This window comes from Ranitomeya variabilis, chromosome 4 (assembly GCF_051348905.1).
Source record: "Ranitomeya variabilis isolate aRanVar5 chromosome 4, aRanVar5.hap1, whole genome shotgun sequence".
NCBI classification, from domain to species: Eukaryota; Metazoa; Chordata; class Amphibia; order Anura; family Dendrobatidae; genus Ranitomeya; species Ranitomeya variabilis.
Genome location: NC_135235.1, coordinates 296,073,851 through 296,089,995, shown reverse-complemented (window position 1 = coordinate 296,089,995; position 16,145 = coordinate 296,073,851). Strand labels below are relative to the sequence as shown.

Genomic DNA, 16,145 nt, shown 5'->3' with positions numbered 1-16,145 from the left:
AGACTCCAAGGGATGCTGGAATTAATAATGTAGACCACCAGGGATGATGTATTATAGCATTCAGTATCCCCCAGACCACCAGGGATGTTGGAATTACTACTTTAGATTACCAAGGATGATATATTACTGCATTCACTATCCCCCAGGACACCAGGGATTATGGAATTAATATTTTTAATCACCAAAGATGATATATTATTGCATTCACTATCCCCCAGACTCCCAGGGATGCTGGAATTAATAGCTTAGACCACCAAGGATGACATATTATTGCATTCACTATACCCCAGAATGCTGGAATTAATAAGATAATATGAACCACTGCGCTTACCCAAGGTAAAAAAAAAGCAAAAACTTACTTACTTGTTAAAAGGTCAGTTTATGTATAGGAACCATCTATTTCTTTAGGGGAGAGGTTGCACCTGAGTGTAGTATTTTACTAAAAAGAATATCATAGAGTCAGTAAAAATAATAATATTATCAGGATCGCGCAGATGGCCAATCACGGATAATGTGTATATACACTTACTTATTGTGTGAGAATGTATAAACTGCACTCAAGATATTCTTAGGTGGATTTTGGTGTTTGTCCTTCCACAGGTTAAAAAGTGACTTGCTTCAATAAAGCTCTGGCGGCTGCACCTGGAGTGCTTGCTTGCCGCAATCTGGTGAGCCGATGCTGGTAAGGAGAGTGATAAAGTGGTAGTGTGAACAAACTGCCCTAGAGCCTTAGAGTCAGCAGTAACAGCGATATTAATAATGGTAATAATAAAACTATCCGTCACTCACCCTGTACTTTCTGGAATAAGCGCTTCTCCTGCAGTGGGTGAGTGATCCGGTGTGTGTATTGATAACTGTAGTGCTGATACCGCTCGGCAATTGGTGGTACGGGCAGTGCCAGGGGTTTGCCTGAAGAGTCGCGTTCTAGTAGGAGCGCGGGAGAACACCAGCGCCTCGCGTGCCCCGGCTGGAAGCAACGCTGAGGACGCGGTGACGAATTGGGGGCGGGACTGATGTGACGTCACACAGAGCAGGGACGGGTGCGCGATGGAGACAAGCTGCCTACGCGTTTCGAGGGTTAGCTTCCCTCTTCGTCAGCAAATAAACACAACCGCTTTTTGTGTGCGCTGTTTGTTAAATTTTTTTGCAGGTGTACATATGGGATAATGAACTGCCTCCATAATGGCCGAGCAGACCTCCTATGTCTGTACTGTAGATTGTCCCCTACGGGCGCCGACCTGGTTGTCAGCAGATGGACTCACACAATTTGATCACACTGTACCTTAATGTCATATTTATAGTTTATATGGCAGTGAGGCAATTCAGAATTGCTATATTCATTGCTCACACATACCTTAGAATATGGTTGAACTTTCGTATTTTAGGGATGCTGATATTAACTCCTTAATAACCTATGCTGTACATTTTCAGAAGGTATGAAGCAGTCTCAAGAGTTGAGCCTACTTCATACCAGCCATCATCTGCCTGTAATAACTACAGAGGAGAGAGTTTGCTTCCATAGCTGTATTTCAACTCCTTCACGACATAGAACGACAGATGATCATCTTATACTAGCGATTTGCAGATGGAGCATAGCGAATAATGAGCCGTTTGCTTCGATATCAGTATATTCTATGCATAGTCATCACACATGTCCCAGCCAAGGTTATGACTACAGATGACAGCCCCGTAATTACTCTCCGTAAGCAAAAGGAACTTTGCTGATGAGTAGGAACATCTGACTACACTGTACTTAGAAGGACTTAAGTGTTCCTTCATCTCCTCTAGCACATGTCTCCGGAGCTTGGCCGGCACGCCGAGCCTTTACTTATGGAATAAGAATATTCAGTTGAACATAAGGTTATCATTAACATACAATACAGACCAAAAGTTTGGACACACCTTCTCATTTAAAGATTTTTCTGTATTTTCATGACTATGAAAAATGTAAATTTACACTGAAGGCATCAAAACTATGTTAACACATTTGGAATTATATACTTAACAAAAAAGTGTGAAACAACTGAAAATATGTCTTTTATTCTAGGTTCTGCAAAGTAGCCACTAGGGTTGAGCGAAACGGGTCGGCCAATTTCAGAAGTCGCCGACTTTTGACAAAGTCGGGTTTCATGAAACCCGACCCGACCCCTGTGTGGGGTCGGCCATGAGCTCGGCGATCTTCTGAATCTGGTATCGGAATTCCGATACCGAGTTCCGATATGTTTGCGATATCGGGAATCGGTATCGGAATCCATATTTAAGTGTTAAATAAAGAATCAAAATAAAAAATATTGATATACTCACCCTCGGACGCGCCCTGGTACTAACTGGCAGCCTTCCTTCCTAAGAATGAGCGCGTGAATGACCTGCGGTGACATCGAGGCTTGTGATTGGTCGTGAGCGATCACATGGACAAGCCGCGACGTCATCTAAGGTCCTTCACGCGCTCATTCTTAGGAAGGAAGGCTGCCGGAAAGAAGCAGGGCACCTCCGAGGGTGAGTATATACCTAATAGGAATATACTCACCCTCGGACGCGCCCTGCTTCTTTCCGGCAGCCTTCCTTCCTAAGAATGAGCGCGTGAAGGACCTTAGATGACGTCGCGGCTTGTCCATGTGACCGCTCGCGACCAATCACAAGCCGCGACGTCACCGCAGGTCATTCACGCGCTCATTCTTAGGAAGGAAGGCTGCCGGACTGCCGGTTAGTACCAGGGCGCGTCCGAGGGTGAGTTGTCATGATCTCAATGGCAAGAGAACATAGCATAAGCATATATAGGAACTAGCTCTTGGAAGATGGGAACTGAGCTGACCATGAACTAAACCTAACGCACAACTAGCAGTGGCCGGGTAGCATGCCTACGTTGATTCTAGATGCCCAGCACCAGCCGGAGGACTAAATAAAACTAGCAGAGGAAAATATTAGTCCTAGCTCACCTCTAGAGAAATACCCCGAAAGGAGACAGAGGCCCCCCACATGTATTGGCGGTGAGTTGAGATGAAATAACAAACGTAGTATGAAAATAGGTTTAGCAAATTTGAGGTCCACTTACTACATAGCAGAAGACAGAAAGGACACTTTCATGGTCAGCTGAAAAGCCTATCAAAAACACCATCCAGAAATTACTTTAAAACTCTGGCATTAACTCATAACACCAGAGTGGCAATTCCTGTTCACAAGAGCTTTCCAGACACAGTAACGAAACTTCAGCTGTGAACTGGAACAAAAATGCAAAAACAAACATGGACAAGAGTCCAACTTATCTAGTAGTTGTCTAGGAGCAGGAACAAGCACAGAGAGGCTTCTGATAACATTGTTGACCGGCAAGCAACTAACAGAGCAGCAAGGTTATATAGCGACTCCCACATCTTGATGGGAACAGGTGAACAGAGAAGATGAAGACACCAGTTCAATTCCACCAGTAGCCACCGGGGGAGCCCAGAATCCAAATTCACAACAGTACCCCCCCCTCAAGGAGGGGGCACCGAACCCTCACCAGAACCACCAGGGCGATCAGGATGGGCCCTATGAAAGGCACGAACCAGATCGGAGGCATGAACATCAGATGCATTCACCCAAGAATTATCCTCCTGGCCGTATCCCTTCCACTTGACCAGATACTGGAGTCTCCGTCTGGAAACACGAGAGTCCAAGACCTTCTCCACAATGTACTCCAACTCACCCTCAACCAACACCGGAGCAGGAGGCTCAACGGAAGGCACAACCGGTACCTCATACCTGCGCAATAATGACCGATGAAAAACGTTATGAATAGAAAAGGATGCAGGGAGGTCCAAACGGAAGGAAACAGGGTTAAGAATCTCCAATATCTTATACGGGCCGATAAACCGAGGCTTAAACTTAGGAGAAGAGACCCTCATAGGGACAAAACGAGAAGACAACCACACCAAATCCCCAACAGAAAGCCGAGGACCAACACGACGGTGGCGGTTGGCAAAAAGCTGAGTCTTCTCCTGGGACAACCTCAAATTGTCCACCACCTGCCCCCAGATCTGATGCAATCTCTCCACCACAGCATCCACTCCAGGACAATCCGAAGATTCCACCTGACCAGAGGAAAATCGAGGATGAAACCCCGAATTACAGAAAAACGGGGACACCAAAGTGGCAGAGCTGGCCCGATTATTGAGAGCGAACTCCGCCAATGGCAAAAAAGCAACCCAATCATCCTGGTCAGCAGACACAAAACACCTCAGATATGTCTCCAGGGTCTGATTAATCCGCTCGGTCTGGCCATTCGTCTGAGGATGGAAAGCGGACGAAAAAGATAAATCTATGCCCATCCTAGCACAGAATGCCCGCCAAAATCTAGACACGAATTGGGTCCCTCTGTCAGAAACGATATTCTCAGGAATACCATGCAAACGAACAACATTTTGAAAAAACAGAGGAACCAACTCGGAAGAAGAAGGTAACTTGGGCAGAGGAACCAAATGGACCATCTTAGAAAAACGGTCACACACCACCCAGATGACAGACATCTTCTGAGAAACAGGCAGATCTGAAATAAAATCCATCGAGATGTGCGTCCAAGGCCTCTTAGGAATAGGCAAGGGCAACAATAATCCACTAGCCCGAGAACAACAAGGCTTGGCCCGAGCACAAACGTCACAAGACTGCTCAAAGCCTCGCACATCTCGTGACAGGGAAGGCCACCAGAAGGACCTTGCCACCAAATCCCTGGTACCAAAAATGCCAGGATGACCTGCCAACGCAGAAGAATGAACCTCAGAGATGACTCTACTGGTCCAATCATCAGGAACAAACAGTTTATCAGGTGGGCAACGATCAGGTCTATCCGCCTGAAACTCCTGCAAGGCCCGCCGCAGGTCTGGAGAAACGGCTGACAATACCACTCCATCCTTAAGGATACCTGTGGGCTCAGAGTTACCAGGCGAGTCAGGCTCAAAACTCCTAGAAAGGGCATCCGCCTTAACATTCTTAGAACCCGGTAGGTACGACACCACAAAATTAAACCGAGAGAAAAATAATGACCAGCGCGCCTGTCTAGGATTCAGGCGCCTGGCGGTCTCAAGATAAATCAAATTTTTGTGGTCAGTCAATACCACCACCTGATGTCTGGCCCCCTCAAGCCAATGGCGCCACTCCTCAAAAGCCCACTTCATGGCCAAAAGCTCCCGATTCCCAACATCATAATTCCGCTCAGTGGGCGAAAATTTACGGGAAAAGAAGGCACAAGGCCTCATCACGGAGCAGTCAGAACTTTTCTGCGACAACACTGCCCCAGCTCCGATCTCAGAAGCGTCGACCTCAACCTGAAAAGGTAGAGCAACATCAGGCTGACGCAACACAGGGGCAGAGGAAAAACGGCGCTTAAGCTCCCGAAAGGCCTCCACAGCATCAGGGGACCAATCAGCAACATCAGCACCCTTCTTAGTCAAATCGGTCAATGGTTTAGCAATATCCGAAAAACCAGCAATAAATCGACGATAAAAGTTAGCAAAGCCCAAAAATTTCTGAAGACTCTTAAGAGAAGAGGGCTGCGTCCAATCACAAATAGCTTGAACCTTGACAGGATCCATTTCAATGGAAGAGGGGGAAAAAATATATCCCAAAAAGGAAATCCTCTGTACCCCAAAAACACACTTAGAACCCTTCACACACAAAGAATTAGACCGCAAAACCTGAAAAACCCTCCTGACTTGCTGGACATGAGAGTCCCAGTCATCCGAAAAAATCAGAATATCATCCAGATACACAATCATAAATTTATCCAAATAATCGCGAAAAATATCATGCATAAAGGACTGGAAAACTGACGGAGCATTAGAAAGACCAAAAGGCATCACTAAATACTCAAAGTGGCCCTCGGGCGTATTAAATGCGGTTTTCCACTCATCCCCCTGCCTGATTCGCACCAAATTATACGCCCCACGAAGGTCAATCTTAGAGAACCACTTGGCCCCCTTTATGCGAGCAAACAAATCAGTCAGCAACGGCAATGGGTATTGATATTTAACAGTGATTTTATTCAAAAGCCGATAATCAATACATGGTCTCAAAGAGCCGTCTTTTTTTGACACAAAGAAAAAAACGGCTCCTAAGGGAGATGACGATGGACGAATATGTCCCTTTTCCAAGGACTCCTTTATATATTCTCGCATAGCAGCATGTTCAGGCACAGACAGATTAAATAAACGACCCTTTGGGTATTTACTACCCGGGATTAAATCTATGGCACAATCGCACTCTCGGTGCGGAGGTAACGAACCAAGCTTGGATTCTTCAAAGACGTCACGATAGTCAGACAGGAACTCAGGAATTTCAGAGGGAATGGATGATGAAATGGAAACCACAGGTACATCCCCATGAGCCCCCTTACATCCCCAGCTCAACACAGACATAGCTCTCCAGTCGAGGACTGGGTTGTGAGATTGCAGCCAAGGCAATCCTAGTACCAAATCATCATGTAGATTATACAGCACCAGAAAGCGAATAATCTCCTGGTGATCCGGATTAATACGCATAGTTACTTGTGTCCAGTATTGTGGTTTATTATTAGCCAATGGGGTGGAGTCAATCCCCTTCAGAGGAATAGGAGTCTCCAAAGGCTCTAAATCATACCCACAGTGTTTGGCAAAGGACCAATCCATAAGACTCAAAGCGGCGCCAGAGTCGACATAGGCGTCCGTGGTAATAGATGACAAAGAGCAAATCAGGGTCACAGATAGAATAAATTTAGACGGTAAGGTGCAAATGGAAACAGATTTACCAAGCTTTTTAGTGCGCTTAGAGCATGCTGATATAACATGAGTAGAATCACCACAATAGAAACACAACCCATTTTTCCGTCTAAAATTCTGCCGCTCGCTTCGGGACAGAATTCTATCACACTGCATACTCTCTGGCGACTTCTCAGTGGACACCGCCAGATGGTGCACTGGTTTGCGCTCCCGCAAACGCCTATCGATCTGAATAGCCATTGTCATGGACTCATTCAGACCCGCAGGCACAGGGAACCCCACCATAACATCCTTAATGGCATCAGAGAGACCCTCTCTGAAAGTCGCCGCCAGGGCGCACTCATTCCACTGAGTAAGCACAGACCATTTACGGAATCTTTGGCAGTAAATTTCCGCTTCATCTTGCCCCTGAGATAGGGACATCAAAGTTTTTTCTGCCTGAAGCTCCAAATGAGGTTCGTCATAAAGCAACCCCAAGGCCAGAAAAAACGCATCCACATTGAGCAACGCAGGATCCCCTGGTGTCAATGAAAAAGCCCAGTCTTGAGGGTCGCCCCGGAGCAAGGAAATCACAATCCTGACCTGCTGTGCAGGGTCTCCGGCAGAGCGAGATTTCAGGGACAAAAATAATTTGCAATTATTTCGAAAATTCTGAAACCCGGATCTATTCCCCGAGAAAAATTCCGGCAAAGGAATTCTCGGCTCAGATACAGGTGCATGACAAACAAAATCTTGCAAATTTTGTACCTTCGTGGCGAGATTATTCAAACCTGCAGTTATACTCTGAAGATCCATTACAAACAGGTGGACACAGAGCCATTCAAGGGTTAAGAGGAGGTAAGAAGCAGCTAGACAGCAATTAAGGGCTAGGCAGCAAAACTCTGGGGGGGGGAAAAAAAAAAAAAAAAAAAAAAAATTTCCCTTCAACACTTCTTTTTCTCCTGCTTCAGCCCAAACAATTAACACTTTGAAGGCCGGTCAAACTGTCATGATCTCAATGGCAAGAGAACATAGCATAAGCATATATAGGAACTAGCTCTTGGAAGATGGGAACTGAGCTGACCATGAACTAAACCTAACGCACAACTAGCAGTGGCCGGGTAGCATGCCTACGTTGATTCTAGATGCCCAGCACCAGCCGGAGGACTAAATAAAACTAGCAGAGGAAAATATTAGTCCTAGCTCACCTCTAGAGAAATACCCCGAAAGGAGACAGAGGCCCCCCACATGTATTGGCGGTGAGTTGAGATGAAATAACAAACGTAGTATGAAAATAGGTTTAGCAAATTTGAGGTCCACTTACTACATAGCAGAAGACAGAAAGGACACTTTCATGGTCAGCTGAAAAGCCTATCAAAAACACCATCCAGAAATTACTTTAAAACTCTGGCATTAACTCATAACACCAGAGTGGCAATTCCTGTTCACAAGAGCTTTCCAGACACAGTAACGAAACTTCAGCTGTGAACTGGAACAAAAATGCAAAAACAAACATGGACAAGAGTCCAACTTATCTAGTAGTTGTCTAGGAGCAGGAACAAGCACAGAGAGGCTTCTGATAACATTGTTGACCGGCAAGCAACTAACAGAGCAGCAAGGTTATATAGCGACTCCCACATCTTGATGGGAACAGGTGAACAGAGAAGATGAAGACACCAGTTCAATTCCACCAGTAGCCACCGGGGGAGCCCAGAATCCAAATTCACAACAGTGAGTATATCAATATTTTTTATTTTAATTCTTTATTTTACACATTAATATGGATCCCAGTGCCTGAAGGAGAGTTTCCTCTCCTTCAGACCCTGGGAACCATAGTATCCCATTGCACTGCATTGAGTTTCGTGTTTCGGCCGACCCCAACCCCGACTTTTTTATAGGATCGGCCGATTTCACTTGACCCGACTTTTGAGAAAGTCGGGTTTCGTGAAACCCGACCCGATCCTATAAAAATAAAAGTCGCTCAACCCTAGTAGCCACCTTTTGCTTTGATGCGAGATAGTTTGGGGTGAGCTGGACCGCAGAGTGAAGGCAAAAGGGCCAACAAGTGCTAAGGATCTCTGGGAACTCCTTCAAGATTGTTGGAAGACCATTTCCAGTGACTACCTCTTGAAGCTCATCAAGAGAATGCCAAGAGTGTGCAAAGCAGTCATCAAAGCAAAAGGTGGCTACTTTGAAGAACCTAGAATATAACACATAATTTCAGTTGTTTCACACTTTTTTGTTAGTATAATTATTGTATTAACAATTAATAACAATTGTATATAATTCCACATGTGTTCATTCATAGTTTTGATGCCTTCAGTGTGAATTTACAATTTTCATAGTCATGAAAATACAGAAAAATCTTTAAATGAGAAGGTGTGTACAAACTTTTGGTCTGTACTGTCGATAATTAATTAAACGACTCTATCAAGTCACCATCTAGTCCAGAACCAAGATAGTATGTGAATCCCACAAATCAAATCGTCCAAGGCTTTGGTACAACATGTAGTTAGGATATCCGAGCATGTTATGTGCAAGGTGGCTATAGACATTTTGGCATACTACTCTGCAAATCTGTCCTAAATTGACAAATGTTAACATCGTGATCCACCATGGTAGAAAGGTATCACAGACTACAGCGAGACTCGCACCGTCACCTTGTCCTCCTTTCATTCTATTTTCAAAGTACAAGGACGTTGAGCATCGAGCTACTTGTCTTTGTAGTGTAAATTAATTACCCAGAGATGGGTTAGGATTGTAAAAATGGAACAAAAGGAAAGTGATTAATGTCTAATGTAAAAACAATTCTCATGCCTCCAGTATCTGGACCTAATTCTCAACACTTATATGGGAGCCAAGTGGCAAATCTCATGGTTGCTAAAGGGGATGTCCAATAGACCACATACAGTATACACTGGATAGGTGAAAAACGTGTCATCACTGGAGGTTCGATTGCCGGAGGTCTGATCTCTGGAAAACCAACAGGGTTCCCTGTGTATGAAAGCACCAGTAGTGAGCATGTGCGGCCATTGCTCACCTCCATATATGGACGTAGTTGTTGCACATGCTCACTACAGCTTCATTCATACAGAGAACTTTAGACCAGTGGGGTTCTCACTAACCAGATAACCAGTGATCATAGATTTATCATCTCTCCTGTCGGTACATGAAACAGATTGATAAAATTGATGGTGCTTTAATCCCTCGCCCTTGTAGTCTACTGAGTGGGATTAAAACTCGCAAGCTAGGGTGACCCCAAGGGGCAATCAGAAGCAGTTTATAACTGGTTCTGTCTTCTCTTTTGCCAGATACATAGCTCTCAATGAACACTATGTAATGAATATAAGCATTGGAAATGTCTCCGGCTTTATTGGTCCCGACAACCACATGATCACCAGAAAAAGCAGAGCTGAAGAGTACTAGACCCAGATCAGATCCAGTATACTATTGACTTGTGTCTCTGTACTGATCTGTTTTCCCATGTAACTGAGGCTCCAATCTTTCGGGTAAAAATACACTTTTAAGTATAAGGTCATGTAGGTAACTAATATTTGTAGATTTTTTGTGATACAGTGGCATGTAAAAGTTTGAGCACCCCTGTTCAAAATTACTGTAATTGTGAACAGTTAAGCAAGTTGAAGATGAAATGATCTCTAAAAGGCCTAAAGTTAAAGATGACACATTTCCTTTGTATTGTACGCAAAAAAAATATATAATCATTTTTTACACTTTAAGAATTACAAAAAGGAAAATGGGCCGATGCAAAAGTTAGGGCACCCTGCATGGTTAGTACTTAGTAGCACCCTCATTTGCAAGTATCACATCTTGTAAATGCTTTTTGTAGCCAAACAAGAGTCTTTCAATACTCCCAGTTCTGTGAGATTCCTGGGTCGTCTTGCATCTTCTGCTATTTTGAGGTCTAAGAGTTTCAATGATGTTCAGATCAGGGGACTGTGAGGGCCATTGTAAAACCTTCAGCTTGCGCCTTTTGAGGTTGTCTATTGTGAATTTTGACGTGTGTTTCGGATCATTATCCATTTGTAGAAGCCATCCTCTTTTCATCTTCAGCTTTTCTACAGATGGTGTTATGTTTGCATCAAGAATTTTTAGAAATTTCATTGAATCCATTCTTCCCTCTACCAGTGAAATGTTCGCCGTGACATTGGCTGCAACACAACCCCAAAGCATGATTGATGCACCCCCATGCTTAATGGTTGTCCAGATGTTCTTCTCCTGAAATTCTGTGCCAATTTTTCTCCACACATACGGTACCTTGGATAAATGTGGCCATAGAGTTCTATTTTAACCTCATCAGTCCACAGGACTTGTTTGCAAAAAGCATCAGGCTTGTTTAGATGTTATTTTTTATACTTCTGATGCAGAAATTTATGGTGAGAATACAGGAGAGATTTTCTTCTGATGACTCTTCCATGAAGGCCATATTTGTGCAGGTGTCTCTGGACAGAAAAACAATGTACCACATCTCCAGATTGTCTCTTCAGAGAGGAAATAGACTAGAACTCTAGTGCCACCTATATGAAGTAGCAATCCTGAAAGTCAATTCCAGACATCTCCAGAGTCTGCTAAATCTTTCTGAAGGTCTTTTGCAGTCAAGCAGGGATTCTGATTTGCCTCTATAGCAATCCTATGAGCAGCTATCACTAAAATTTTGCTTGGTCTTCCAGACCTTATCTTGACCTCCACTGTTCCTGTTAGCTGCCATTTCTTAATTACATTTCGAACTGAGGAAAGGGCAACTTGAAAACTCTTTGCTATTTTATAGCCTTCTCCTGCTTTGTAGGCCTCCACCTCATTCGCCTAGTGCTAGGCAGCTGCTTAGAAGAACCCAGGGCTGCTATTTTTTGGCACCAAGTTAGAGGAGGCTGGGTTTTTATAAAGCTGTGAAATTTGCATCACCTGGCCTTTCCTAACGATGATAGTGAACAAGCCATAACTTTAACAGGCTAATTAAGGTCTAAAACCTTGGTCAAAAATATCTGAGCACACAAATCTCCCAGGGTGCCCACACTTTTGTATTGGCCCATTGTCCGTTTTATAAATTTTGAAATGTAAAAAACGACAATATATATTTTCTGCCTAAAATACAAAGGAAATGCATCATCTTTAACTTTAGGCATTTTAGAGATGAATTCATCTTTAACTTGCTTATCTGTTCACAAAAACAGTAATTTTGACCAGGGGTGCCCAAACTTTTACATGCCACTGTACATATGTAATGAATTTATAATTTATTTTACTTACGAATCACCATTCATTTCTTCTGAACTATACATACATTGTCATCACTGTCCCCATTGGGGCTCACAATCTAGATTCCCTATCAGTATGTCTTTGGAATGTGGGAGGAAACCGCAAAACCTGTGGGAAACCCAAGCAAACATGGGGATAACATACAAGCAGGTGTTGTCATTGGTAGGATTTTAATCCAGGACTTCAGTGCCGCAAAGCTACCGTGCTGCCGTATATATAGTACAGTGCTAACCACTGAGCCACTGTGCTGCCCTATATATAATACAGTGCTAACCACTGAGCCACTGTTCTGCCCTATATATAGTTAGTGCTAACCACTGAGCCACCATGCTGCACTATACATAGTACAGTGCTAACCACTAAGCCATTGTGCTACCCTATACATAGTACAGTGCTAACCACTGAGCCACAGTTTTGCCCTATACATAGTACTGTGCTAACCACTGAGCCACAGTGCTGCTCATGTATATGTATATTTTTCATTTTAAAAATGACACGTGGAAAAGAAAAAAAAATATAATCCCTTTCAGCCAGGTCATTAAGGCCTGAAAGCACTACCTCGGCACTACCTCACTGCTAACCAGAGTTGGGATTCCTCTCCTCATGGCTCCTGGCACTCTAGCATTGTGGACTGTTTTAATGGTATGGACACTTTTTTGCAGATGGAGCATGGCAAACATCTTGTTTCGGGGTATCTGAGATCAGTGAGCTCATATCTTTTTTTAATCGAGATATTTATGATAATGGTTTGCCAATTATTTATAAAAGTAAGATAAGTGAGGATGGACACCTTACCAATAGTGTTGAGCGATACCGTCCGATACTTGAAAGTATCGGTATCGGAAAGTATCGGCCGATACCGGCAAAGTATCGGATCCAATCCGATACCGATACCCGATACCAATACAAGTCAATGGGACTCATGTATCGGACGGTATTCCTGATGGTTCCCAGGGTCTGAAGGAGAGGAAACTCTCCTTCAGGCCCTGGGAACCATATTAATGTGTAAAAGAAAGAATTAAAATAAAAAATATTGCTATACTCACCTCTCCGACGCAGCCTGCACCTTACCGAGGGAAGCGGCAGCGTTCTTTGTTTAAAATTCGCGCTTTTCTTTCCTTTACTGAAGTCCCGGCTTGTGATTGGTCGCGTGCCGACCATGTGGCCGGGACGCAACCAATCACAGCAAGCCGTGACGTAATTTCAGGTCCTTCAGGATTTTAAAATTACGTTCCGGCGTTGTGATTGGTTGCGTCGCAGTCACATGGGCAACGCAACCAATCACAGCAAGCCGTGACGTAATTTCAGGTCCTTAAGGATTTTAAAATTACGTCCCGGCTTTGTGATTGGTTGCGTCGCAGTCACATGGGAGACGCAACCAATCACAAGCCGTGACGTCACGGGAGGCTGGACACGCGCGCATTTTAAAATGGGCGCGTGTCCAGCCTCCCGTGACGTCCCGGCTTGTGATTGGTTGCGTCGCGGTCAACCAATCACAAGCCGGGAGGCTGGACACGCGCGCATTTTAAAATTTTAAAATGCGCGCGTGTCCAGCCTCCCGGCTTGTGATTGGTTGATCGCGACGCAACCAATCACAAGCCGGGACGTCACGGGAGGCTGGACACGCGCCCATTTTAAAATGCGCGCGTGTCCAGCCTCCCGTGACGTCACGGCTTGTGATTGGTTGCGTCTCCCATGTGACTGCGACGCAACCAATCACAAAGCCGGGACGTAATTTTAAAATCCTTAAGGACCTGAAATTACGTCACGGCTTGCTGTGATTGGTTGCGTTGCCCTTGTGACTGCGACGCAACCAATCACAACGCCGGAACGTAATTTTAAAATCCTGAAGGACCTGAAATTACGTCACGGCTTGCTGTGATTGGTTGCGTCCCGGCCACATGGTCGGCACGCGACCAATCACAAGCCGGGACTTCAGTAAAGGAAAGAAAAGCGCGAATTTTAAACAAAGAACGCTGCCGCTTCCCTCGGTAAGGTGCAGGCTGCGTCGGAGAGGTGAGTATAGCAATATTTTTTATTTTAATTCTTTCTTTTACACATTTTTACATTAATGTTGTTTCGATACCGATACCCGATACCACAAAAATATCGGATCTCGGTATCGGAATTCCGATACAGCAAGTATCGGCCGATACCCGATACTTGCAGTATCGGAATGCTCAACACTACTTACCAAATGTTTTCCCCAACCTAGAGACTCGTAATAATTAATCAAACATGAAGTTCAAAATAATTAGTTTATGCCTTCATCCCGGATTTCCACAACTCTTGCAGAATTTTATGAAGGGGACTCGTCTTGTGCTACCTCTCTTGTGAAACCCAGAACTTGGTTCCCCTTCATTTTTGGTTTTGGTTGTAATCCCTTTCTCTAGCTTCATTAAATCGATGTCTATCACTTTTGTAGTTGACGTGCCATGACATTTGGATATGCTTCTTTTGATAATTACGGAAATTTATAGTTTGACCGTGGATGTCCTTTATGAGATAATCAGAGTAGTTCACATAAATATGGAGTAACATAATCCTTTAACTATGTTAATTAAATAATAAAAATGGTCATCTCTACCAGATGGAGCCACCTTTATTGTCATGACATTGTTGGACGTTTTGAATTTTCTTACATTCTTCTGTAAGTGTGGAAAGTTATTTTCTGAATGTTTGGTCTAGTGGATCCAAAATTGGGATAAGAGGGAAAGATTAGTTTTTTGGAGGGTGGTCTGGTACATGCATTGTGGTAGCACGTGTGCCCTTTTCCTTAACCCTTTCCCATCCTTCGGTAGAACTTGATAGACATGTGTCTTTTTTCAACAATAACTATGTAACAACTAGCCATTTTTATTCTGCATAGTTATACAGCACCCACCTATTCTGCAGTACTATCACTCCCACACTAGGATGAATGTCAGAAAAAGTTAATTTTATCAGTATGATTTTTGGAGGAGATGGGAGAACATACAAAACTCCATGCAGGTGTTGTCCCTGGTGGGATTTGAGCCTAGGACCCCATCGTTGGAAGACAGCGAGACCGATGATGATGAGTATAAATAATCTAAATATTTTTCACCCACCTTTTTGTAGTTTATTAGAATTTTCATCAATCCAAAAAAAGAGGTTGGCAAATTCACAGTCACATGCCCAGGGGTTCCCCTCTAAGCGGATAGTCCGAAGCGATGGCAAGGATTCCAGTGCACTGACACTTAAACTTTGTAAGTTATTGTCATTCAGTTCCAAGACTTGTAGAGACTCCAAGTTTTCGAAGGCATCTTCGTGGACCTCCGAAAGATTGTTGTTCCCCAGACTTAACTTTATCAGTTTCTCCGCAGATTTAAAAATCCCAGCGTCGAGCTGCGTCAGATTATTGTAACTTAAATCCAGGAACACCAGCCTGGTGGAGCTGCTGAAGGTGCCCTCTTCCAACGAGGTCAATGAGTTGTTCCGGAGATCCAGATAGATCAGATCTGCGTAAAATAAGAAAAGATCCCCCGGGATCGATTGTATGTGGTTGTTGGCTGCTACGAGTTTCCTTATATCCAAGGGAAAGAGGTTGGGAAGGCTTGGAAGTCCTTGGTCCCTGCAGTCTATTGTGTGATAGTCCAAACATACACAAACAGAAGGGCAAAGAAGACCTAGAGGCAAAACGAGCAGACAACAGAAGCAAAAAAGAGGTGAAATGCAGAAATGGAAGCATGGCAGCATTGTAAAGGATTTAAAGCAGAGAGTGGTACTAAGACAGAGACATGGTGCATAGCTGAGCAGCAATGCCCGGTACTTGTGTGTGAGTGTATCCTAGAGATCACATATCATCATAGATCAGATAGCAGCAGACTTGGGGGAGGGGAAACAAACAGTGGGAATGTTCTATGCATGGAAAATGTATCTCCACTATTGTCGAAATGCAGCCTGAGTCTGTGCTTCGCTGCTGACCAGCTCTCCTCCTTGCACGCTTCTGCTCATGTTCCAAGGATCCTTTTCTTCTCGCCACAAGTCCACATTCGCATCATTTGATCACCTGTGGTGACATTGTTCTTTGTACGAAGCAATTAAAGAAGAAAAGTGATAAAACGAATCACACAGCAAAGCCTTGATAATTTATAAGATGCGACTCGGAACAGATCCGTAGCTCCCAGGGTTCGGAAAATGATCATT

General features: G+C 44.0%; 1 protein-coding gene across 1 annotated transcript in view; it reads right to left on the bottom strand.

Moving 5' to 3' along the window:
* Nucleotides 1-15,814, bottom strand: part of LRRC38 (leucine rich repeat containing 38) — a 57,195-nt gene extending 41,381 nt beyond the window's left edge. The window contains exon 1 of the mRNA XM_077250246.1: nt 15,068-15,814. Within this exon, the coding sequence (XP_077106361.1) occupies nt 15,068-15,695 (628 nt within the window). The 5' untranslated portion in view covers nt 15,696-15,814. The remainder of the gene's footprint in view (nt 1-15,067) is intronic.
* Between the last annotated feature and the right edge of the window lie 331 nt (nt 15,815-16,145).